The sequence below is a fragment of the Limulus polyphemus genome, unplaced genomic scaffold (assembly GCF_000517525.1).
Source record: "Limulus polyphemus unplaced genomic scaffold, Limulus_polyphemus-2.1.2 Scaffold3744, whole genome shotgun sequence".
In the NCBI taxonomy this organism is placed as follows: domain Eukaryota; kingdom Metazoa; phylum Arthropoda; class Merostomata; order Xiphosura; family Limulidae; genus Limulus; species Limulus polyphemus.
The window spans coordinates 25,544-52,411 of NW_013669354.1; the positions used below are offsets into that span (position 1 = coordinate 25,544).

At 35.5% G+C, this 26,868-nt stretch overlaps 1 protein-coding gene across 1 annotated transcript; it reads right to left on the reverse strand.

The window, feature by feature from the left end:
• Positions 1-8,436: 8,436 nt before the first annotated feature.
• LOC111088427 (nucleolar protein 4-like) lies at positions 8,437-25,653 on the reverse strand. The gene is made up of 2 exons (XM_022398525.1): positions 24,710-25,653; positions 8,437-8,551 (listed from the first exon to the last, which is right to left on the reverse strand). The coding sequence occupies exons 1-2, from the start codon at positions 25,121-25,123 to the stop codon at positions 8,525-8,527; spliced, it is 441 nt and encodes a 146-aa protein (XP_022254233.1). The 5' UTR covers positions 25,124-25,653; the 3' UTR covers positions 8,437-8,524.
• Positions 25,654-26,868: the final 1,215 nt, after the last annotated feature.

Below are 26,868 nucleotides of genomic sequence, written 5' to 3' on the forward strand. Positions count from 1 at the left end.
GGGGGGGGGGGGGGGGGTTGTAAAAGAGAAAAAAAATTGTCTATTGCCAGTCCTTGACATTATTTATTAATTCGTATGATATAATTTCATTACGTTTATAGCAATACAAGATACAGTATTTTGCTGCAATTAATTTATACGTATAATTGTAACTACAAATGTGAGTTAATAAGTAATTACAAGAACTTGCAATGGACAAATTTTTCTTTTGTCTTACGTCATTACATCATAATAGATATCTAGGTTTTGTCTTATATATATGTATATATTAACCTGAATTTTAGTTTATTATCTTAAGTTTATTATTCATTTTGAAATGTTTACTACTACTAAAACGTTTTTTGTTTTTTTTTCACACAGGATACCATTGTAACTGCCCTTATATATACATGTTAATATGCCAAAAATAGTTACGTTAAACCACGAAATATAAACTTATACTATGTGATCTTTTTGTAGTAGCTGAGATTATTGCAACTAGTATAGTTAAAAATATACAAGTTTTTAAATGATTTATATTTAAAACAACAACAAGAGGTTGGAGAATATGATGACAAGATCAACTTCGTTCTCACCTTACGTCTAATATTTTACGTACAAGTATTCGTACAGAAGACCATTCTGTTAGGCAAAATCAGGCTAGGGATGAGTAGGCAAAGACCGTTCTCTTAGGCAAAATCAGACTAGGGATGAGTAGGCAAAGACCGTTCTCTTAGGTAAAATCAAACTAGGGATGAGTAGGCAAAGACCGTTCTCTTAGGCAAAATCAGTCTAGGGATGAGTAGGCAAAGAAGACCGTTCTCTAAAGAAAAATCAGGCTAGGGATGAGTAGGCAAAGACCGTTGTCTTAGGCAAAATCAGGCTAGGAATGAGTAGGCAAAGAAGACCGTTCTCTAAGGCAAAATCAGGCTAGGGATGAGTAGGCAAAGAAGACCGTTCTCTAAGGCAAAATCAGGCTAGGAATGAGTAGGCAAAGAAGATTTGTGCAAAATTTATAGATCAATACGTTCTGTAGCATTTTGAAACCGATACAGTGATAACCTTTAATATGTTTAAATATTGCGAATATGAACATTTCCCCTAAAGTTTAGAATAATCTTCTTAAAGATATGTGACAACTTTACCTTATACAACAGTTTGTTGAGTAATTATAAAATCACGCAAAATTTTTGAGGATCTATGTTGAAAAAAAAAAAGGAGTAAATATAAAAAAGTCAAGGAAAGGTTTATGGTCAAAACTAAATACACACGTTTCATCAGATTATTCCGATTGTGTATCTCTTTGTTCGTTTTCTGTTTAAAATCTGTGTTTTATTTTCAGACCCTCCATAATATGATCTAATAAAATATTATTATTAAATGTTCATTATTGTAACATAACATACAGTATTTTGTTGCAATTAATTTATTCCTAATAGTAACCACAAATGTGTCGAATCCTCGTCCCACCAAACATGCTCGCCCTTTCAGCCGTGAGGGCGTTATAATGTGACGGTCAATCCCACTATTCGTTGGTAAAAGAGTAGCCCAAGAGCTAGCGGTGGGTGGTGGTGATGACTAGCTGCCTTCACTCTAGTCTTACACTGCTAAATTAGAGACGGCTAGCGCAGATATCCCTCGTGTAGCTTTGCGCGAAATTCAGAACAAACAAACAAACTACAAATGTGAGTAAATGTGTATATATAAGTTATTCAAATTAGTCTGGGCCAGATTACCGTCTTTATACTTTAATTGTCAAAACTACTGTGTTATGTTTGTTTTTAGGTGCAAAACTACACAATGGGCTATCTCCACTGTGCTAACAGCTGGTCTCGAGCCCCGATTTTTATCGTTATAAGCCCTCATGATTATCGCTGAGTCACCTGAGGATGCTGCTGTGGTTACACTTGGTTTAAACAATGCTATGTAATATCCTTTCTTAGCAAAATCACAACTCAAATCACATTATATTTAGAATTACACATAGATGAAATAAAACAACTAAAGATACATTTGTACATCATCATGTGGAAGAAAAATGGCATAGGCATTTGATTTCAAAAGGGTTTATACTAATGAATAATTTACGTAACTATCAGTAAAAAAAAGAATGCATAAAATATTTAACTGTCATTGTACTCAGTTTTTATGACACTTGTTTTTCAATATAGAAACTGATGCAACTGCTTTTTGATATATTTATATATCAAACAAAAACTGAAACCCACCGCTTAACTGAAGTTATTCAACTCACTAACATAAAATATCCACGCTGAACTGGGGGGGGGGGGTCGAAGGCCCCATTGTGATCCACAGAGGTCCCGAAGTTCCGATAAAGCTCCTTTATTATCCCCAGTAGCTTCTACAGCTATCCAAAGGGGGAGTTGTGCTCCCCAAAAACCCATTAATGTATCCGCCTATTGTACTTTGTGAGTAGGGTTATAAACACAGTTTTGAACATGGAGCCCTTGGGATCCCGAGGGGGACCAGAAACACAATTCGATGCAAAATTCGGATTCAGCGATCTTTAGAATCCAACAATAGTTCCCCATCAAGCCTGTGGTGTCATTTTAGCGGGACTACACCAGTTAGATAATGACACCCCCCCCGAGTTACTCCAGAACTGTGGGAGGAGTTAAGTTAGTTGGATATACATACAAAAGTACGTTTTGATTTAACAAAGGACACATGTGTTGCATGATATTTTACGTTTATAGTGTTCGATAACTACAAGTTATTTTAATTTACTTTGAGATAATTTTCTGAGAAGCAAAACGAAATGTGTTTGTACTTGGGGCAGTCATGTAGTAACCAACTTGAACCTATTATCACACATTGACTAAATACCGAGCTACATTATCATCATATCTTGTACTGACGACACCAGCACCTGCTTTCGTCAACCGGGTTTTCTGAAGCAGCTTTTTTGTCCAGCCATTGTGCACGTGCCAGCTGACACAATAAACATAAACCTACTGTATACTGTCCGTTAAACAGTTGTCCTGGGACAAAGATGCAGGTGGCGTTGGCCCTGTGGGACCATCTAATGCACGTGCCTCGTCTCTACGTTTATACACAAACACACACATCTGTGTGTCTTCGGTAGGTTCAGCTATTTTGCTCACTGGTGTATAAAATATAGACTGCCAGACCTGCAGGTGTTTGGCGGGAGGTACAGGTTCATCTCTGCGCAACTCGCGAACTTCTCCTCTTCAACATGACGGACTTGGCTGTAAAAGTTTGTTTGTTTTTTGAATTTCGCGCAAAGCAACACGTGGGCTATCTGCACTAGCTATCATTAATTTAGCAGTATAAGACTAGAGGGAAGGCAGCTAGTCATCACCACCCACCGCCAACTCTTGGACTACTCTTTTACCAACGAATAGTGGGATTGACCGTCACATTATAACGCCCCCACGACCCTCAGATTGTGATTCGAGCGCCCTAACCACCTGGCCATGCCGGGACAGGCTGTAAAAGTGTTTGGATTAGACACTGGTGGTTATAGTGACAAAACTGTATAACATCTTATTAGAGTTAGTAGTTTTTACCACGTATCAGTACTTTCTACTATCTTAATAATGAATATAATTATAAATGATAGTTTACTCAGTCCTGTTTTACTTGAATAATTAATTCACGTATTAATACCTTAATATTATTCTATACATATAACAATGCTTTAGTTGTGACTCTTCTAAAGTTTCTAATTAATGATAAATCTATCAGATAACAGAAAGTTTACATTTCTCTATAAAAAAAAAAAAAAAAGGTAAAAGTCTGCGTTAAGCCTAATTTTGGGTTAACTAGGTTTAAATGCTTAATTTTCAGTTTACGTATCTTTTATTACCAAAGTAAAATGATAGCACACTTAACGCGTTTTCTGTTATTCTGAAAGAATTATGTTGTAGTAGATAACCAAATATAAAAAAAAAAACTCAAAATGAACCAATGAAATGTCGTGAATATGCTAGAAAAAATATTTTTCACTTCAGAACTTCAATGAAATGATCAGAAATAGGAAAATATCCTAATATTTGAAAGCAACGGTAAAAGTTCAATATAGGTTAATATTTCTACATGTGTTCCGGCTGAGAAGCGGTAAGTTTATGGATTCCTAACGCCATAATCTGTCGTTCGATTTCCCACGGTGGACAGATCGCAGGTAGCTCGTTGTGTAGCTTTGCGCTAAAAAAACAAACAAAAACAACAACAACCATGTATTTTGCGACTGAGTGGAAAACGCCTTCACTGCTAATCGCCTGAAATTAAAATGCTTAATATGAGAATAGACTTCCGAAAACAGTTACGACATCAAGGTTTATGATGTACACACACGTTTCTGATAAACAAAAGAAAATTTTAAATACTTTACTGTTTTTTTGTTTTGAATTTCGCGCAAAGCTACACGAGGGCTATCTGTGCTAGCCGTCCCCAATTTAGCAGTGTAAGACTATAGAGAAGGCAGCCAGTCATCACCACCCACCGCCAACTCTTTGGCTAAGCTTTTAGAAATGATTCGTGGGATTGACCGTCACATAATAACGCCCCATGGCTGAAAGGACGAGCATGTTTGGTGTGACGGGAATTCGAATCCGCGAGCCTCAGCTTCCGAGTCAAGTACCCTAAAAACCTGGCTTTTTTCACTGTTCTCTTGAAATGATGTAGTTAAAATAGGATTTTATCAAAACACCATTATCGGTCTTCAAACTTATATAGTGTTGTGTTCAAGTCGCATGCATTCATTTAAAAAGCACTGTTTCTTGAATACTATAAATATTTATACATACTTTTTTCTTCTTTTTTCATAAAAGCGACAACCTCCCTACCATTTATATTAAGAATCCAGTACAGACTACATAGGCCAATAGAACATCGGGAAAAGTCCAGGTGGGCCTGCGTTTCATCGAGCACCGTATTTCCAGTATGTTTGTTTGTTGAATTTCGCGCAAAGCCAGTAGAGAGCTATCTGCGCTAGCCGTCCCTAATTTTGAAGTGTTAGACTAGAGTGAAAATAGCTAGTCAACACCAACAACTCTTGGAAGGACTGGCCGTCAGATTGGGGATCGAATGATCTAACTACTAGACCATGCCAGGCCGAATTTCCTGTTAACGGTTTATATCGTGGCATAGATGTAGCATGGATGAGTGATAAACAGGTAATTACATCTCTCTCGTTTAATTTTATGGTCATGTAAGTCTTCACTTTACTAATGAATGTAATAAACTTTGGACTGTATAAAAATAATTTTCTCGGGCCGTTTTTAATCTTTAATCCGCTCCCTGGTATGAAGCGTATTAGTGGGTATTCGTAGCAAAACCAAAACCACAAAAAAATAGAATTCCTAACAGTATTGGTCTGTCGTAATATAGCTTTACAGGTCTTCCCTTGTGTGAATAGATGTAAAGCAAAACAAAAACAGACTAGACTGTACTTTGTAATTTGTGTGAATAACACTATTATATACTTATATACTACATTCATTATTATGCTCCCACTGCGTGTGGCTCAGCGGCAAATCTGAGAGCGTATAACACTAAAATTGGGTTTCGATACACGCAATGGACACATTACAGCTAGCCAATTGTTTAGCTTTGTGCTTGATAATAAACAAACAAAACACAATATTGTTTTTCACTTGAATTGCAAATTCTTAAGCAGGTTTTTGTTATTGGATTTTGATCGTGATATATATATTTTTTTAATGCAGACTGATTTGTTGACAGGCCCGTGTCTCTTACCCTATTCATTCCACAAATTGCCATTTACTGGGAGAAGCTAAAAAAGGGCTTCATTAGGCAGAATGGAATGCCTATTGGATGCATGCCGAATCCTGCGGGACACTGGTCCATATGAAAAACGTGAATCGATCGAGTGGTATCTCAGCTTGGAAAGCTTGTCTCATCCCTCGCATCCTCATCCCGCTCTTCTTTACCGAGATACTCAACAGACAGAAGCTTCGTATTTATGCACCCCATCAACCCATTCTTCTACCTCGGAATGGTTCATCACATAAAAGCCAAGGGATGTAAGGCGAGGAAAGTCATTATTATTGATGAGAGAAAATTCCAATGTAGATGATTCTACATGCTTTACTGTGCAAGCACTGCAGAACCGCATACATTCTTTAACCCTAAAATGTTTGATGAGATAAGCCTAGACTGTAATTCGTTACGTATCAACTCGGTTCAATAGATCTTCTTGTGGTAGAACGTACATATAGGGAATACCTGTGAACATTGTTTTCGTTGAAAATAATTACCCGAAACAGTTTCAAAATATTATTGTCTATTAGTTAAAAAACACGCTGAATGTACCGAATACAATTTTTTAACGTACGGACTTGATTAACTCCAGTGACTTTAGTTGAGGTATTTAAGTTATTTTGATAATTTGGTTCTTTTGTATGAGTAGTTCTAAAACTTATTTTCTAGTTATCACTTTAGCGAACTATGCGGAAATGAACATTTCTAGACATGTTTTTAACTGCCACATTTGGTGTTTCACTTATTGCGTTAAAAAAAAGCATAAATCACCAAATAAACAATGATCACAACATTTAACGACTAAAATTTTCTAACTTTCCGATGCTTAATAAGAACCTTAAATGAATAATTCCGAAAGAAAACTAAAATAAATAAGTGAATGCTTTAAGAAGTTGCGAACTGTGTCTATAACACGTGATTGAAGATAACTCTTACGTAATTGTTTAAAGTAAATAAATGCGAAGTCAAGCGATTATTACTGTTTTTTTTGTATTGATTATAAACTTCTCCTTCTATCAACAACTAATTATTTCCACCATATTTTAAGCATTTAAATCCTTCGTGCATTCCAAAGGAAACTTTAACAAGGGTTTTAAACCCTTTGCTAATCAGGTTGGCCAGAACATCGAGATTAAGTCTGTCGTTAGAAACCAAAGCACTTTCCAATCACATTATTCTTTAACAGTTATAATGTCATATATGTTTTAATCTTCACTGAAATGTTGGATCCATTGCCTATACCAAAGTATGTTAATAGCATTAATAAATAGAAATAATAGTGATTACATATTTGTACTGCAAAGTAGCCCCCCAGTGGCACAGCGGTATGTCTGCGGACTTACAACGCTAGAAACCGGGTTTCGATACCCGTGGTGGGCAGAGCACAGATAGCCCATTGTGTAGCTTTGTGCTTAACTACAAACAAGCAAGAAAAACTAGTGCAAAGTAAGCCTATCTTTGAAACAACGGCCCTAGGACAAAAGGAAATAACTGCTGTATCAAGCATTAAAAGTCTTAAAGCAGTAAAGTTTGAACTTGTATTTGTTAGATTTCTATGAAGTCAAACTGTATATTCATACTTAGTGAGTTTTTGAATCAAAATATAGCAAATTCGTCTTCTCTGCAGTCTTGCGCAATTCACTAAAAATTCTGTTTTACCGCTACTGCTTGTGTGATTTTTTTTTCCTCTTAGAATCGTTTAGTTTCTTTACTTTATAGGCTTACACAAAGCAAGCCTATTTCAATAGCACTGAACAACAGAAAAGAGCTCACTCTGACGGCAAAAAAGAGAAACATGTGCTTCTACGTATTGTGCGCATGTATATAAAAGAAGAATAAGGTTAAAAGCGGAGTGTAATGTGAAAAGAAAGTTTAAAACCATTGTAATATGGCTCTTTTCTCATCTAAATTAATAATACTCTCTCAAGAAGTGTATCACGTACAGGAAACTAGGTAATGTTAAATTTCGTCCCCCTAGTTTCTTATATGTGTAGTTGGATTATGTCTCTAAGTACATATCCCTCTCTTACATGTAAGCAGTTTCTGTGTCATAGGAAACGTAATTTACTAATGGTTGCGACCATGTTGTCATGGCAACATGACAGGTGTTGTGTTATACACGTTTCTACTCTCCGTTTCACTGATATGCTGGTTGAGCGATTGCCTCAATATGGTTGCACCTTGTCAACGGTTTGGAGTTTTCTTTCATGGATATTGTAGCATTTTTAATGAGAACAATGACAGTAGTGAGTAATACAAATGAGAGAGGAAGCTAGTTAAGTGGCAAAAAATTTGAAACAATTAGTAACTTTTAACGTGTTCAGGAGCTTCTTTGAATTGGCCACGGCTTACGTAACCGTTCATTTACACTGTTAAGTTTCTTTTAGCTGTTCAGATTTCCCAGTGTTCCTGACCACGTGTTGAGGAGCTAATACGGAATTGATACACATCAAACAATGTGAAGAGCGTAGTAGGATGGCAATTATAAAGTGAGGGACAAAGTGATGTCGGTATCCATACTTACAAGAATCCAAGTCGGCAACATAAATGCATATAACTCATTTAGTATACACCTTCAAACACTACTGGAATAACATGCATCAAAGAAGAGATCAAAATACATGTAGAAATTCCACTACACGCCGAAGTGAAGAGGACTTCCCGTAATCCGTTTTGAAGTTACATACATACATGAATTATACACCCATCGAACAGTTTTACCGATTAATTCCCTTCTAAATATCACGATTCATTCGTGCGGAAAAGGTTTCAATCCATGTCAGATTGTCTCGGCAGTTCCACGTGTCTGAAGAAAAAAACAAAACAAGGATCACTTTATACCTTCACTTATCTGAAATGTATATGACTTCCTGTGATCCTATAAATATACTCAAGCAGTAAATGAAACAGAAACTTACCTTATTTGGTGTCTACCTTATGTGGCTTGGCGTAAAAATTATAAAACAAACAGTCAAAATGCACAGGCCCCCAACAACTAGAAACTTCGCAGTAAGTGTTCGTAGTAAGTAGACCAGACACCAAGTTTCACAAAGACAAAAACATTTTATCTGTTCACACAGAACAGTTCAGACATATGGTTCATTTGACACTTTGTGCAAGGGGGGGGGGGTCACAAAACACGCTAATGTTGCACTCCTAGTTGAGCCAATTTAAAGTACGACCTGGCTAGTTTTCTCAGAGGACACGTCAACGATTACCACATTAGTCTCCAACACTTTTTTACATCTTCACATGACTGATGAGGCCTGAAACCCAGTAGAAGGAGCATAAAGAATTTTTCCAACACCATCAGCTTCGAAAATACTCAGAATTACCAAATGGGAATGATCTCAGACAGTGAATGACCGGAACAAAAATGAGGTCAACTCAGCTCAGGACTGATCATTTGCGAGCTATACATGAACATGTGTACCAACATGCTTGAGTAGGAAAATATTTGTAAACAAGTAAACGTCCATCGTTCTAAGCTAATAAATAAATAAACACCTGGTAATTTTGAAATACTACATTTCTATTTCACTTTATCTAAATGCCATCCTGGTCATCTCCACCCTTAAGTTTAAATCCAAAGAAATAAGTAAAAATTAAGTAAGTTACAACTTGCGAGCTTGCTATATATATATGCATATATAATATCTTACTCATTTGCCAAACGAAAACTCTTCACAGTACATCATTTGGATAGAACTGACATGCAATGAACTTCTAAATACAGAACATATAAAAATTTTAGCATGGAAGTGTGCACTTATTTAAAAACGAACCAGCAAATCACTCACATTTTACATCTTTTCTACCCTTTAAGGTATAAATACTTTTAAATCATACATAAAAATATCAGAAATGCCATTTTTCTTTGTACATTTTATGAAAGAAAAGCTTTTAAGCTGTAAGGAAAACATATTTGAAAAAAGCTATTTTGCTTTAATTTCACGAAATAAATTTTTTGAAACTGTACACAAAACATTAGAAAAATACCCTTTTTGTTTTACATTCTACACATTTAACATCATGATGGACACTATTAGTTTCACTATGACCTGTAATAAAGCAAAGGTTGGTCGCGGACTCGTCCACAACTTCTGACCTTACTTTATCTCTGAGCGATGATTCTCCAGGACTGCTATGGATCTTTTGCCTGTTGATGTAATTTTTGTTTTTTTGATTACCTATTCATCTTCTCAAGGTAATTCTTGGTCCTGAAGAGTTCTGTCTTCACTAAACCGATGCAATTCTTGAGTCATTTCAGTATGTTCATTCCAACCCTTACACGTATTTTGTCTTCCTATTTCTAGCACATTGTCTAGGCTTTTATTCGTGTATCAGCTTGGACATGGCAATGGTGCTTGAGCCACGTGGTCTTCTGGAGGCTACAGTGGGCTGGGACAAATACAGAAACAATGGTGGTGAGTTTTTGGTGGCAATATTATCTAAAATAGGTTGATGTCTCAGTTTGCAGTATTGGAACATATGATGATGATGAGGCGTAGTATTAGTTGTTTCAGCACAGAGGAGTTGTTATGACCAGTTCCAGGGTTTTTTTTCTTAGGTTTGTCTCTGTTTAAGGCCCAGGAATGTCTTCTTTGTTTTAAGTATGTTATGATCATGCCCCCTATATTCAGAGCACTCTGCAACAAGACACTTTACCAAGTGTCACAATTATTTCTTCTTTAGCTCCATCTGGACAGGAACCGCATTTAGTAAAAGAGGTGGCACTGGTTGGATAGCTGAGAGAGAAGGTGGGAAGTGTGGATGGTGCCCCTATAGTGGTCTAGTGACTGCATGGTGATGGTAATTTACATATCAAGAGGTCCTTCTCCGTCAAGTTCCTTCAGCTTCTCCCCAATGGTTAGGTCCAGAATTTCTCCCAGTCTTAGAAATCTCTAGGATATCTTAAAATTCACTGAATAAGAAGAACAATTGTTCTTTCACGATGTATAAAATTTAGCAAGTTAAGTTTAAAGACAAATAAGAATTTGGTCTTATGTTAAAAAAAAAAAAAAGTCAATTTCTGATACGTTAGAAGTTCGATCAGTGACTAACATTGAAAATTATGCCTGGAAAGTTACAGCAAAATTTCTTCTTTTTAGGCAGGATTTTAAATCAGTACCAGTAAGCATAGAGATAGCTTAAATTATGACTGAGAAAATATAGCAAAAACACTGGAGAACATTCTGATCCAACATATTTTACATGTAACCAGCAAAAACACTGGAGAACATTCTGATCCAACATATTTTACATGTAACCAACTTTCAATTGCTATGGTCTATACTGGTCATTATGTAACAATAAAAACTCTCACAAACTAACATGGTTACTACTCACATACATGTGTGTTGTTAATAAGTAGCATGGTTCTAATGGAGAAAGAGGTAAAACTGTTAGTGCAGTGTCCCTACATCGGTAAGTTAATTCTGGTTGGCATCCTTATAAACACAAGCTGCTGTATCCTGACATGATGCCCATTAACATAATTATTGTACTATAATTGCGCTTATTTTCTGATGCAAACTTAGTGTATGCAACTTGATGAAACTACAAGCAGCGAAAATCACAGCTAACACTAAAGTATTTTTAAATTGCAACTTGCAGAAAAACTAGATATTGAGAAAATATTCATTAAAACCTATATTTATTTCATATAATTGAACATATTACAACAAATCCAATGTAAACATGAGGTGCATCATGCTTTTCCATTTGTATGGAAAATAAGCTAAAATCAGCAGTTTATTTCCTCTGAATGATTTTACTGGCTCAAAGATATTCCAGTTTTGCAAAATTGAATATATTTTTCACTATCACAAATGAAAACATCACATACTTTATTTTTTCTTTTGACAAAGTGAAACCCAATAAGTTGTATTCCTTTTATCAGTGAAAAATCCACAAATCTATGAATATTTCAATTTTAAAATAAGACATATTTGTCCATCAGCATCAATCAAAATATGAGATAACATTCTAAGTTCCCTTGATATGGAACAGGCTTATAATGACATTTCTACTTCACATATCATTCTAACCAAAATTATTTTTATTACCTGAGAATTGTGTTTTCTCTACATATGTGACATTATAGTACATGCAACACCACACATACCATTTCTACTTCATATATCATTCTAACCAAAATAATTTTTATTACCCGAGAATTGTGTTTTCTCTACATATGTGACATTATAGTACATGCAACACCACACATACCATTTCTACTTCATATATCATTCTAACCAAAATAATTTTTATTACCTGAGAATTGTGTTTTCTCTACATATGTGACATTACAGTACATGCAACACCACACATACCATTTTTGTAAAGCAAAATATATATGTTAACAGTGGATATGAAATAATTGTATAAAACTAAAATAAAAGACTGCCTGTTCAGCAATGTATGAATACTATAGCAACTTAGGTCACCACTCCCTCTGGCTATGTCCGTGTAACTGGGTTAGCTATTACTATACTGCCATCTATGAGCCACTAAGTTCATTCAGTTCTTTCTTAACATCATGAAATATATATATATCATAAGGAGATTTCAGTCAAACTAAGAATTCCCAGCTAGCATTTACACATCCTGGATCCAGGGCCGATATTTTTGTTGTCCACTGTGAGACATAAAACAGACACAGACTAAGCAGAAAACCAATGATAAAATCATTACTGTCATAGACACCTACTAACACCCACAGCTCAGCTATCACTACTATATTGCTACCTTAAAATCTATATAATCGGCATGATAGGTAAAATAAGCAGAGGCAAAATTTAGTGAAATGCGAGCTTTTCCAGTACAATTTATGACAACCTCAGTTATCTCCTACCCTGTATAAAAGTACAACCCTTCTGGAAAGTCACGCTGAAAGATATGTTCTTGGTTGTAAGCGAGACAAAATCACACTTGCAGACATATACACGAGTTCTTATGTGCTTTTTCATACAAACGTTTTGCTAATAATCACCATAAAAAAGCCATCTGAGAATTCAGAAAGCAAGGATCACAAAATTATTTTAGCTTACAACTACAATAAAGACCCTTCAACTGTTCATTTTTAGTCATTACATCTGCTGCTCTAGCTGTAGCATGATCAAATAGCTGTCGTGTAAGTAACCTTCCATGAACCACTATCTGATCCATGAAAACAAGGAATATCACTTTCAATCAAGTGGCTGTCCTGACAGATGGTTAAGCAGCTAATTCCAGACATAAAAATCAAAGGGGCGATGTAAGCATCACAGCCAACCAACAGAGCAGTCAGTCCACTCATTCACTGACACTTTCTCATCTGACTTTTCAAAGAGGGGCAGATATGTACTGTCAGCATCTTTCTATTTGTCAGATGAGGTGAGATCATAACATACAGTGCTTTCTATGTCCTTTGGCCCATAAGTATTCTAAACCTCTACTTCTTGGTTTAACCGATGCACAAAAATATCAATTAGGGACATATAAATTCAACTTACCCATATATTCAATATGTTTTCACACGCCAAATAATCACTGTAGTTCATATTTTGATGGCCTGAGCTTTCTGTAAGTACCATAAAAATTAGTCCAACCAGAAACAAGTTGATTCTGCACCAATACCCAGTCCTCAAATTAAAACATTTAATTGTTCACTGTTTTTAGTGGCATTCTGTCATATGGCAGCTTTACCCAAATGCTGATAAAAACATTCATGAGCATCAACTAATACATTAGCAAATCCACTTTGGACACTTTACAACGTTTTCACTGGGAGATGGGCCATACATCACACAAACTTGGGCTGTATTTCAATCCAACTAGTATTTCAACTAGTTTGGCAAGCAACCAGTAAATCACTTCTCTGTATGCCATCACGACATACAGAAAGTTAGTGTCTCAATATTTTCAATTGGAATTCATCAACTGTGCAAGAATATTCTTCATAACTTAAATTTTACATTCTGCCAAACCATCAGATGGTGGTTAATATTGTGAATTGCGTGTCTTCACTGCACCAAAAATCTTGTTGCATTTGTGGAGCCGATCTACAAATGAAACTTTCACATACTGTCCAATCGGCCGTCACTGCTGCTGTAATGAACTTTGCAGCCAGATAATGTCTAGTGTCTGAATATTCAACAGACGGGATAGGCAATCAATGTATGGTGAAATAATCCATCTGCATTACCATCACGACGCCTTAGATGATAATTTACAACAAATTTATACTCCTATAACATGGTAAACCAATCTGCGATCATCCCACTTGGGTTCTTGGAGTTCATAAGCCACCATTTCAGTGATGATTTGTCTAATAAAATGGTGAAATTCCTACAATACAAGTAATGAAGATAAAGTTTTACAAATAATAAAAATGCAAGCAATTCATTCTTTGCCACGCAGTAACTAAGTTTAGAAGCTGTTAACATATAACTAGCATACGTTATTAAATATTCTACTCTCATGCACTTTTGACAATACCATTTCAATTCTGTTGTCTCCATATTCAGTGTTTAGGGTAAATGGAATCATTTTTAAGATAAGCTTACACTTGAACATGTTTTGGTGACGTAAGTACTTGGCTAAAGTCTTCAGTTTTCCTGAAATGCATTTAAGTTTGAGTCAGAGCATAAAATATTGTAGTCTTCTTGCAAAACGTTGACCTCAAAATGATAATAATATAATCTCTAATCTAGGAAACTGTGGACTTTTCATTTTGTCAAAGGTTGGGGCCAGTATTAGAATGTTCCAAATTTGATATTGTATATAGACACTCCATATATATATATATATACCTACAATGTGACTGAGAAATTCCACCTTAGTGCACATAAGCACATACTTTTGTAGCTTAAGTTTCAAGCCTGCTTTCCATATATATCAAGAAACTACTTATAGATTCTCAACAGCAGATCAAAAGATTCTGCCAAACATAGATGAGGATGTCTCACCCAGTGAACACTCCAAAGCCTCTCAAAAGTTGGAAGTTAATTACACAGACATAATTGCCTGACACGAAGGTCATACCAGCCATCTTGAGTGCTAAAAACAATTTAAGGTCTACTCTCATAACGTGAGTGACTATCTTCACCTTCCTAAAGTCCACATAGAATCTTAGAGAACCTTGTTTTGGTAATAACTACTAAAGATTACCAGACACTCTTCAAATATTGTATTTCTTTATCATACCATATTGATTTCAGCACTGGTGTTTCTTGGATTCTGCACAGCAGTTGCGTCATTGGACGTGAATCACCTGTGTCCGTGTGATTGCGTTTGACTATTGTTTAATCCAGACAACCGTATGGTATATACAGACACACTGTCAAATCAATCCAGCATTGTACAGGATTTCTCTCATTATGTTGATTCCAAAGCATCTACACAATTCTCAACTAGTGATCCTAGGTGCTCTGGTGGTTACATATTTGTCTCAGGTATGTTGTAATTAAAGCAACCATAATGACACATTTGTTCTAATCACTTCTGCTCTATTCCAATGGCAAACTAAATAGAAGTCTTTTCATAATCACAAGCCAGAACTGCTACAAAGCTAGCACCCAGAAATAAGACCGCCTTAGTGAATGCATCTTGATTTTTGTACAGAAAACATTGTGTTACATGTTCTACTTTCATCACAGCAGTAGATGGTGGCAACTCAGTTCAAAAGTTTTGCACAACACCTCAGAACACCACCTGTGCATTTGGACATGTACTTATGCAGTCCACTGTTTCTGGGTTATGTTGGTTGGCATTGGATGATTTACCAGAAAGCTGGAATTCACCACTTCTTCAAGTCATAGTTGCTGATACCTTTTGCGGCAGGTTCAATCCCAAGATCGTTCTTCTTTGTCCTAAGTCAGAGACAATGGCATACACTGAGTGAGAGAAAAACCCAAAGGTTAGGTAGGAATGTGTCTTTCCCTTCACTTAAATTTTGTCTTCATTAATCAGAGCAAAATCAACTATAGGTGGTCAGAGTGGAGATTTCACGTGGAGTATCTGGCACACTTCAAGTTTGATCACTATTCTGATGGCTCATATAAGAGACAGAAACTCAATCCCAGATTAATGCACCTTTATTACTATCTGTAAATATCCACCCACCTACCCAGCTCCTTATGAGTTGATTTGGTCATCATACCCCCAGTACTAAATATAATGGGGTCAGAACTACAGCAGCTATGGCTTACTTCTAACTCTCCTGCAACTGCTGTATAGTTGGACCGAATTGTACCTTTCATCTCTCTTATCTTAGCACAAGATATAAATGCAAATTCACAACCAAAGCATGAGCACCATCTCTCCTGCTATAGACGCAGCTGAGGAGATATCTGCTACCGTGGTGATATAACCATCACGGACCACTGGGATTTAGTGTGGTTGAATCAAAACATCAGGTTTTATTTGTGGTAGGGGATCTTTTGGTTGAGCCTTTCAAAATGTAGGTAACTCTGAAGGTCATCCCGGATTAAGTGAAGCCACTGCAGTTGCAGGTGCGGTTTTCTTCATTTTCAGACGACTTGATATGAATATTGTAAACTTAATTGTTACAGAAATGGCCTCATTTACGGTGTAAGTATTTCTAACTCCCATGTATATTGAATGGTCCTGCTTATTAGACCCTCAGTATGCTTATCAATGAGAATATCCCCACAGTCTGCATCTCCCTTCCCATGCATATAGCCCAGACCATCTGCATGAATAATCAAGTTCAGTTGGAGTCCTCACTTTTAAGCTTTGAACTTGGCCTGATAAGTAGCTTTTTTTCCAGTCACGATATTGAAACAGCTCCACTACGACTGCCTCCCAGCCTCAGGGCTTCCCCTCATTTAAGTTTTCAAATGTATTAAGATCTGGACTACCTAAGCTCAGAATCACGAACTACACTTCCTGTTCCTGAGTCTAGTAATTCCAAGCAATTTCCTGCTTGAAACATCTAAGAAAGTGATTGAGGACTTCCTTTATCGTCCTATCAAATGTTAGTGGCATTACGGGTTTTATTTCTCTTTTGCTGATCTGCAGTAACAATAACAAAAAAGACCTCGGTTGGCATCTTGACCAACTTGCAGGTTAGACACCCAAAACTTTACAGTCACCGGATCTTATCAGTTCCCCAAAACTCTAACATGATGCCATCCTTCTCCGCTGGAATACCCAGACGACTCCTAGCAGTTTCAATTATGTACCACTCCTCTTGGAGAGCTTTCGGCTACTCCAATCAGGACTGTAACACGTAGAGTGAAGAATAGCCTCAAGAATACATCCATCTATAAGACCCCACTAATTAGGATTGAAATATGGAGAATGAGATAAAGCCCCAAGAATACATCCATTTATAAGACCCTATTAATTAGGATTGAAACATGGAGAATGAGATAAAGCCCCAAGAATACATCTGCAAGGCACTTTTGTTCAGAATTGTAACATGTAGAGTAAATAAAAGCCTCAAGAATACATCTTATAGGCACCATTAATTAGGACTCCTATAAGATGTATTCTTGGAACTTTACCTCACTCTCCATGTTTCAATCCTAATTAATGGTGCCTATAAGATGTATTCTTGGAACTTTACCTCACTCTCCATGTTTCTACCTTTGTTCAGAACTGTAACATGTAGAGTGAAGGAAGGTGACAAGATACTATGTTAGATATAATTAATAAGCTATATGCTTATTGTGAAACTAAAATTGAACCTGGTATTGATAATGACTATATATAAATATATATTTTTTACATTATTATTTATCAAGAGTTGAATGCATTATTTCAATTTTTTGGGTACTATTGCTGTTAACTATATTTTCAGCTGTAATCCCAACAGTAGATCGTTTAGGCATCTTTGGTCAGGACTGTAACACGTAGAGCAGAAAAAAAAAAAAGCTGCAAGAATACACCCAAAAGGCACCTTTGTTCAGAATTGTAGTTATAAGAAGTACAAGAACAAATGTAAATCCTAAATTAACTTTTCAATTGTTTTGAAATAAAAAAGCGTTATATAGCTCACACGGTTATAGCTCGGATATATATATATTACCTACTTCATAACGTGATTAATGTAAATGTTCTAATAATAAAAGTAATTAGATATCAATTCTCATTCCAGTCTCTTTTCTTTGTTGAAATTCTAACGATAATGTTGAAGATTTTCATTGAATCTTTATGTTATAAGTATATCATTTTCAACTGTTCCTTAATCCCACGTTTATCATTATAACACTTTTTTACACATATACACACAGTGGCTTTCCTACGTTGTTTTGCATTAATAATTTTCGGGTTTTGACTTCTTATAACTATTGATTCTTTTTATATATATATAGAAAATGATTATTTTACGATATGTATATAAATTAACTGAATTCCTTTAAACTTTAGTGATAATAAGTTGCATTTATCTTTCAGAATTGTTTGTTTGCCTTTCTGTCTAATAGAAACACACAGTTGCAGTTTTCGAGGGTTTTCATTATCATTCATTTAATTTTGTTTTATATTTCACAAGCACTTATCAATTGTATAGACGTTTACTTATAAGCCCAGTTCGTTCTGGTTTAGCTCATATTTGAAAGGAGAGAGAGAAAAAAAGTAAACAAAGTTAGATTACCAACTCTGCCAGAATTTTGTTTCTGCTCCACTGTTCATGAAAAAGTTTCTTTTAAAGTAATGGGAACGCTGTACTATTTCTTCTGATTGTTTTCTGCCTGGTTCCGCCATTAGTTGATTGAAATACCTATAAAAACGTACCTTAAGCCTAAAATCTAGCTGTAATGACGCTGACGCAAAATATTTCCTTTACTTTGACTGTTTCAAGAAATTATTTAGAAAATTTCAACTTATGTATACATATAAATTTTCCAGTTTAAATAAAGATATAAAGACGTGATTCATAAAAGCAACTAATATGTTAATTCTAACATACATGCATAGTTTTCTATCGCATTACAACTGAAATGGGTTATCCTAAACATTGTCAGAGAATATAACATCGGATACACACCTATAAAACTACAAAACCACCATCTGTACTGCAATATTATGTGGAAAAAAAAACATGTTTACTTTAAAGTAAAACTTTACATTACTACCGAACAACAGTCTTTTCTGAGATAGGCTAAATGAAAAACACGACAATTGTACAGAAAGGCCTGACTCATCTTTACCGCCACATGTTGCATATGATATGAGAAATGGGTGATATTTTTTGCCTTTTTAGGACTTTCGCGCAAACTAAACAACGCTTATCTACGCATAGCCGTACCTAATTTTGAAATGATAAGACTAGAGAGAGAGAAAGCAGCTAGTCGACAGTACCCATCGCTAGCTCTTGTCAGATCGAAGTAGGACTTGAACCGCTGCATAAAGCGTGAAGTTCACGAATTCTCGGTTTCACAATTTGGAAAAAGTAACTACTAGGTCACGCACGACCTCAAGAGAACTGGGTGCAAAAAACTATGTCGATGAATAATACCATAGATCGATATAAAAATGGTTATATTCGATTAAAAAAAGAACCTATCATATTCGCAACTACAGCATTGTCAGAATACCTAACATACTATAATTTATGATATCTACATTTTGTAATATCTATTGTGAAAATGTTAATATTTCTGTTATCATCAACCTATAAAGGTGTTAAACAAGGATTAAAAACAAACAACCAATGACACAGAAGAATGAAAGGCCCCCAAAATTAAACAACCAATGACACAGAAGAATGAAAGGCCCCCAAAATTAAACAACCAATAACATAGAAGAATGAAAGGCCCCCAAAATGCTAACGATTTAAGGAAATGAATGTTTTGCCAATTAGTCATTTCTTGAACTATCTTAGGAGTTGAAGCTACAATTAAAGCCTATCAACCTTTTTAAAAAGCATAAATAATTCAAGTCTAGCTCTTAAGGGCAATATGAGGATGAAGAAATAAAAAACAAACAAACGAAATCTAATACCATGGCTGTAGATTTGGACCAGACACCTATATGGGCACCCAAAATTTAGGTTGATATTACTATCATTTTAAAACAGAATAAATGTTTATAATACATCGTATATATTGGAGTTAGCAGTGTTCTCGCTAATAAAAAATGAAAGACACGGATCGTTATCTATGGCTGCATGTGGCATAGTGCTTTCATCACCACCATATAGATCATACTATGAGCAGTCTTCTAAGCTTCCAAAATGAAATGAAATAAAAGCATAACAATCAGACATGACACATGTTTGTGTATGGTGATGAGTAAACATTCGCTATATACCCAGTTGAAGAATTAAGTGTATGCTTCCAAAGCTCATAATCTCGAAGAAACTCCAGACTTAAATATCCAAAAATAAAAGTTTAAATTTACCAAGCAACCGAATTTTTTAAATTAAGTTCTGAAATATGTGCGTAACTTCTGACATTCAAGTGTTAAATAACACTTTCAATTTGTGGGTTTTAAAACCGTGGAAAAATACTTAATACACAGGAGTTTGCAATTAAATATAGAACTTGTAAGTTCTGCATAATTTTACAAATTAATCTGATATAGAATTTAATACCATTTTCCAATTGGCTGAGGTATGATCGACTTTGAAGATGGAAGATTTGGAACTGGGTAATTTTAGTGTTTGCATTTGTCATAAACTTAAGTGAGGAAACAACTGATTTTGAAAGTTATTACTTATATATAACTAGCATATAGCCCGTCAAAAATGACGGGGCAAGTATTACCATCCACAATCCATCCCATAGTTTACCCTAACCTCGCATTTCATAGCTAACTGAAATAAATTTTGCGAAATCAAGTTTGACCAACAAAGAGGCAGAGAAGTGCAGTCGAGGCAGTCAAACGTCGGTAAGTTCCTTTGTGAGCCAATTAAAATTAAGACCATTCATGAAATGAATTCGTGGCGTATTCATAGAATAATTATTGGTAAAAATCAATTAGATTAACAACTTTTAATATATAGAAAAGCCAGTGCATTTTGGTAACACTACTTTCCAACAATTGCTTTTATGTCATGTTGCTTAGCAACAAAAGTATAATATAATATTGTTGTTAGTTTATGTACTGAAAGTATAAAATGAAATGTACAGGCAACTAAACTGGAAAAAAAATATTTGTTGCTTTTTTAATTTAGAGTCTCCATTGATTAAAGAGGTTTGTTTTTATATTAAAACGTAGGTGATATAAGAGAAAATAGTTTAATTCAGAAGCGATTTAAATCTAAAATTGAATTGATATTTTCACTTTCATGATAAATTCTATGCACTTGGTTCTAGACTAGGTGATCCCACACTACATCTTTAGGCTTATTATACCAACACTTACTAAACTTATAAGGTTTCACGCCCTCCCCCTCACGGCCCCCTTTGCATTCCTGTCACTAAAATTGTAATGAGTAGACAATAGTCGAACTATTCCATCTGTATTCTGACTTTAATGACTCCTCCTATTTCGAGAAATCAAGCATGACGTGACACACACTGGCTTTTATATAGGTTAGGTAACGTGACGTGACACACACTGGCTTTTATATAGGTTAGGTAACGTGACGTGACACACACTGGCTTTTATATAAGTTAGGTAACGTGACGTAACACACACTGGCTTTCACATAGGTTAGATTGTTGGGCAGAATGTTTGGATATAGTTCAGTTATTGGTTGAGTAAATAGCTTGAATATTTAAAATCCAAAGCAGAAATAAGGTTTAATATGCACAATAAAAACTTTATTTGGCCGAAGACCTCCATTAAAAGACTACTTGTTTCGGTAGCCTTATGTTTCCATCATTAGGACTAAAACATATATGGCAAGCGGGAAGAAATATAACTCATTGTAAACTTTAAGGGTTGTATAAATTTTTATATACACAAAAAAAAATAATGATTTTTTTCCCAAAGCTTCTATTGATTCTCTAATATTCAATTCACTTAGAGCGTAACGTTCATTTAAAATGATTGTTTTATATCATTGTATCTAATTACCTATTTGAAAATATTGAATGATGTAGTCATTTGCAATAATAAGAACACTGATATTACTTAAGGAATATTTGCATTTAGATACACCATCTGATCTATGGAGTTAAGAAGTTTGTTAAATTAACAGTTAAGTACGCACCTATCGAAATGTCCTTTTGTTGTTTTCAAAGATTATTTTTTAAATGGAACAATATTTTTAAACTACAGCTTTTTCGTGAGTTAAATTCATTTTTGGCGATTTATTTGTTCATAAAAAGTTTAGCGGTTGAATGTATTAGATAATCATGAAGTAGGCTATGATACTAAATAAAACTATATAGTTGTATCGTGTCAGAAATACTACTTTTTGTACCTCAGAGTGTATTTGCTTTGTTGTATAACTTTGATATTATGAATTAGTACATTTAGCAGCTTGTTAAGTTGGATTTTTTTCTTACTAATGACATTTTCTGAAGTAGCTTACCTTCTGCCGATTTGTATTTTTGTTCAACAAGTGGAAATTGTATATTTCTCACATAACACACTTTAGTATATATATAATAGTGTGTTTGTCTCTCGAAGGGATTGTTTACAAAACAATAGACAGACAGATAGGGGTGCTGGTTGGTTCTTGGTAGAGATCTGAATTTCGAACCTGGCGAGCTGGTTTCGAATCCGTGCGTGCCACAAAACATCCCCTTCCCGCTTTAAGCTGTGGGTGCGTTAAAATGAGTACAGTCAATCCTTTACCGTGGATGGTGGGTAGTAAAGTGCTGCTGATTGGCTACCCTCCCTCTGGTCAGCAGTTCAAAATTATGGACGACAGCAGACGGCCTTAGTAATACTGTTTTTGGTTACACAACAAATCTTGTAGTTAAGCCTGATCCTTACAAATGGTGTTACTCTTGTAATATTTAAATGAAAATCTCGAAGCTTATGCGTTAATTTCTCTTTAACTTGTATATGTTTACAATATATTAGTTGATTTAAATGGGGTAAATTAAATTCGGTACCACAGAATACTAATATACGGATACATTAAGAATACGCGGCACGTGCATGTATTCACTAATGACGGGCGTAAAACACCATCGATTTTTGTCACTGACACGTGTGAGTCCACATCAGTTTGTCATCACGTTTTCTAAGTGTTTACGTGAGATAAATTAGTTGAGATTTTCCAAATGTCATAATTTAAATGAAATAGCAATGCGATATGTGTGTGTAATTGATTTACTATAGCTAGCTACCAGTGTTTTTTTTTGTTCCTACTTAAGGCAACGTATGTGTTTCATACAAACACGCCTACTCGTAACCGTAAACGCTTCTAATTGCAGTGTAATATTGTTTAGAACAAGTTTCTTCGTCGTAATACCTTCCCTGAAGTAAAGTTTCAAGTGAATGTATTTTAACCCTCCTATTATCATGCTATCAATAGAAAGACACATTTTATAGCCAAGTTTCATTTTTTCTAATTCACAGAACTTTTACGAAGAGAGGATATATGTATAATAGTAATTATAAAACATTGTTAAACTTTTTTTTAAGTAACGAACTGGTACACTTATGTCAGAGAACAACATTTAATATTGGTGCAGAATGAACCCTAGGCAATAATCAAAGGCTTAAAAGAATGGAAATTATAAACAAATAAGCACTATCCGTAGATTATGTATTTTCTCATTGGTTAAGTACGATCTTTTATCACTTAGCAGTTAAAGTCATTTTAATAAGAATTCTGAGATAAAAATGAAGTAACTGCATCTATGATAAAAGTATACAAGTGTTGACAATATTTGTATAGATTAACGAGGCGCTTTAATACATAAGTTTTGATTCCAAGCACAAGTTTGGTCGCAAACACGGTTATAGTTAAGTGTTAGCAATAGTTGGTTACTAATATTAAAGATATTTAATAAGTATTAGTCAATTCAGATCGTCCCTTCCATTAAAAAATGTCTTTGAAAAAAGGATATAAGGTATTTTGTATAAAAAAATTTATGACCAAATAATTTAGATCTTTGAGTAAAAAACAAACCCACGTTTCTTGTGGTGTATTATATTTCTAAGATTTTATACCAATGTACAATTGAAAGTATCACATAAGTGGTATTCATTGTAGATGTCCTTAAATGTCTTTATAATTGCTTCTCATGTTAAACAATTAACAAAAAAGACGCAACACCGCCGGGCAGTAAGTCATTATTAACACGATAAGATCATTAGAGCGTTTCTGTACATTACTAATGCATAAATAAACTATGGAGACAAGGCCTGGTTATCTATCTTGCTGTGTAGGCCTCGTGCTTTGAATTGAAACTACGGAAAATGTTTCACGTCATGAAGGACAATTAATTAAAAAGAGTAAACACACAAATTTTAGAAGTTATGACACAATGAATTCAGTATAAACAATCTAAAGTCAGTGGTTTTCTAGAACATTTAATTAGTTCACGCAACATGTGTCAAAAATCTATACCAGTTCTACGGTTAGTTGCGATAGTAACTTGTTGGTGACATTTACTTTTTTTTCCAATGTTTAGAACATGAAGTTAAAGTGCATTATGGCATCAACAACATTGTTTTATAAATGGTCTTTTTTTCCCACAAAACAATATGTCATAACAATATCTGGAAAAAGATGACGCACTTGTTAACCTTGTGTACTTTTACACATATATATTCAACCAGAAAATACGATAACGTAAAAATATTCAGCATGTATTATTTCACTAGTACATGAATATTTACAAAGTGCTTCATTACATCTTACTGTCAAGTTGAAAGTAGAACATTGGATGTTAATATTAGTGTAGAACATACATCATGTAATACAGCCTGCTCTGTGTCATATAGATTTCAAGGAACAAACTGCGCAAGTCACTAGCTGTTTAACTGTTCCAAGAAGAGACAACAAACATGAACAGCTGTTAACGTTGTTTACACTTTTGACGTTATCAAGTAGTAATTGGAAATTTTGCTTAAATACAATTTTGTTTTAATATTTACTTACAGTAAGTCGGCTACAAGGTACGTATAACAAGTTGTCTGATCGCTTCCCTTCGATCTGCTGGTCCGGCGGTGGTCCAATACGAAACGCTTTGGCTTTGACCCAAAATCGGAATTTGGAATTTTCGGCATTGTCATTTTCTTCTCCTTTTAGAATTTTCAATATTCGGTTATATTTTCGTCTTGTCACTGTCTTGGTTTTGGCGCTATCGCCATAAGTCTTAAGAGCCCAGCTTTGAAAACTTTCATACATTTCTTGCTTGCTCATTACCGATGGAGTTTCAGTGATATCCTGTGGTTCAGGATTTTCTGTTTCTTTCTCCACTCTTATACCTTTCTCTTTATCACTCTGTTTTGGCGGAGCAGCCGCAGCTGCAGCTAAGGCGGCTGCGTATCGTGTGTTATGCCTCCGTTCCATACACCGAGGGAATTAACGGTAAAACTGGCGGCGTCGCAACCCGTTCGAAACGATTTGCCCCTCGTTGTCCCACTAAAGAAAAATGTTGTTACTCCAATTCTACGATTAGACTTGCAGACGCTACAAGTAATTTCTCAGACGTGAAGGGTTGGTGAGTTTTTGTAATTCTATGTATCTAGCAGGGTGACTGGAGAACAACGTGACTGGGGTTGAGGAAGATCACCACTACATTGGCCTGGGGGTGTGGGGAAACTGTTCGTTGCTCGCCTGCTTTGAGTGGCAAACAGCTGCGTGACAGGGCAATCCAACAGCCAGTCAGAAACCTGCACGCGCCCTGATTCTATCGAACCTCTAAGTAGACAAGCACTGGCAGTTAGTAGCTCGTGCCCCGCCCGTATGAGGCAAACACAGCGTCGTTAGGTCCGCATGGAAACGTCGGGAAGTTCAAAGTACACAAGATCAACATATGCACCCCTGTCATTTGCAGGTGGAACTCAAGTCGTTAGCAAACAACAATGTATGATCAGGTATTTTCGCCAAAGTAAAAGTGATTCACAGTGCTGATGACTTCTTATAGTAAAAAATAAAGATGTTTTAGTACAAATATTTTTCATTATATTTAAGTATCACAGTTAAATTACAAGAACGCGTTATTCAAGTCAAATGATCTGCACAGCTATTCTACAGTAAGTATTGTCCCGTTATGGAATCGCTTGACATCAATATTATACATGTACATTTTCAAACTTTGTAGCTCTTGTTATCACCACTAGGGGGCGCTGTCTTCTTTTCCTTCTGTTTTTTTTTTACTCCACTGAGCATGCTCACTATCAGTCAGGTAAGCGGCGATGTGGACTCGAGATTCGCTCCCCCATAACCTCCTCTAAATGTTCCCTATTTTCTACAGTCTTTTAAAAAGAGGGAAGCCCAACGTGTGGTTCACGTTATAAGTAGTTTTTTATCGATTGAGCAAGAAAAGGCTTCCTGTAAGCTAAAAGGCTGTTCGGAATCATGAAGCCTCGTTCAGGCCGTTGATGATATATCGGGACAGTTACACAAATGCGCTATAGCCCCCACCAATGATAATACACCCGCAACTGCACCAGCCAGCAAGAATGACGTTCGATAAATCGGGTGAAGCACCATAATGACGCACGTGAAGAAGGGATTCTAAGTGCGACGCCTGACTGACACAAGCAATCCCTTACTCAGAAATTTAAGAGTCAACCAGTGTTTATAGCGCTGAATGTTTGCCAGTATTCCATTAGTTTTTCTCTTATCACCATCAGATTAACATTTTGTTTGTTTGTTCACCCGTTACTTCATTATCAAACTAATTATTGGTCTACATCAAGGGAAATATAAAAAATAGTTGCTACGAATGAACTCGTACAACAAAGAAGCATGGGGGTGCGTGTAAAATGTTCTAAGTTAGTAGGCCACCCCCACAGCAGTTTTTTCAATGGGCCACGTGAGAAGTATTTCATATATGACAAAAGCCGACATTATCCTTATTAACCCGATGATCCCCTAAACAATAAGAACAGGATGAATAATACGACATATAACTCGTAATTGAGTTGAAGGAAAATAATCAAACTGGATCTAATCTAACCAAAATTCAGCGATGTCTGATTCTGTTTTATAACCACAGCATCACATGCCTGATTCAGTTATATAAACATGATACCATATATCGGTTTCCGTTATATATTCAATAGTAACTCTTCACACAGCTACAAATA

Coding starts and splice junctions, on each gene's coding strand:
- LOC111088427 (XM_022398525.1), bottom strand. CDS start 25,123: ATGGAACGGAGGCATAACACACGATACGCAGCCGCCTTAGCTGCAGCT. Junction 8,552..24,709: donor TACCTTGTAGCCGACTTACT/GTAAGTAAATAT, acceptor TTTTTTCTTCAG/ACACGTGGAACTGCCGAGAC.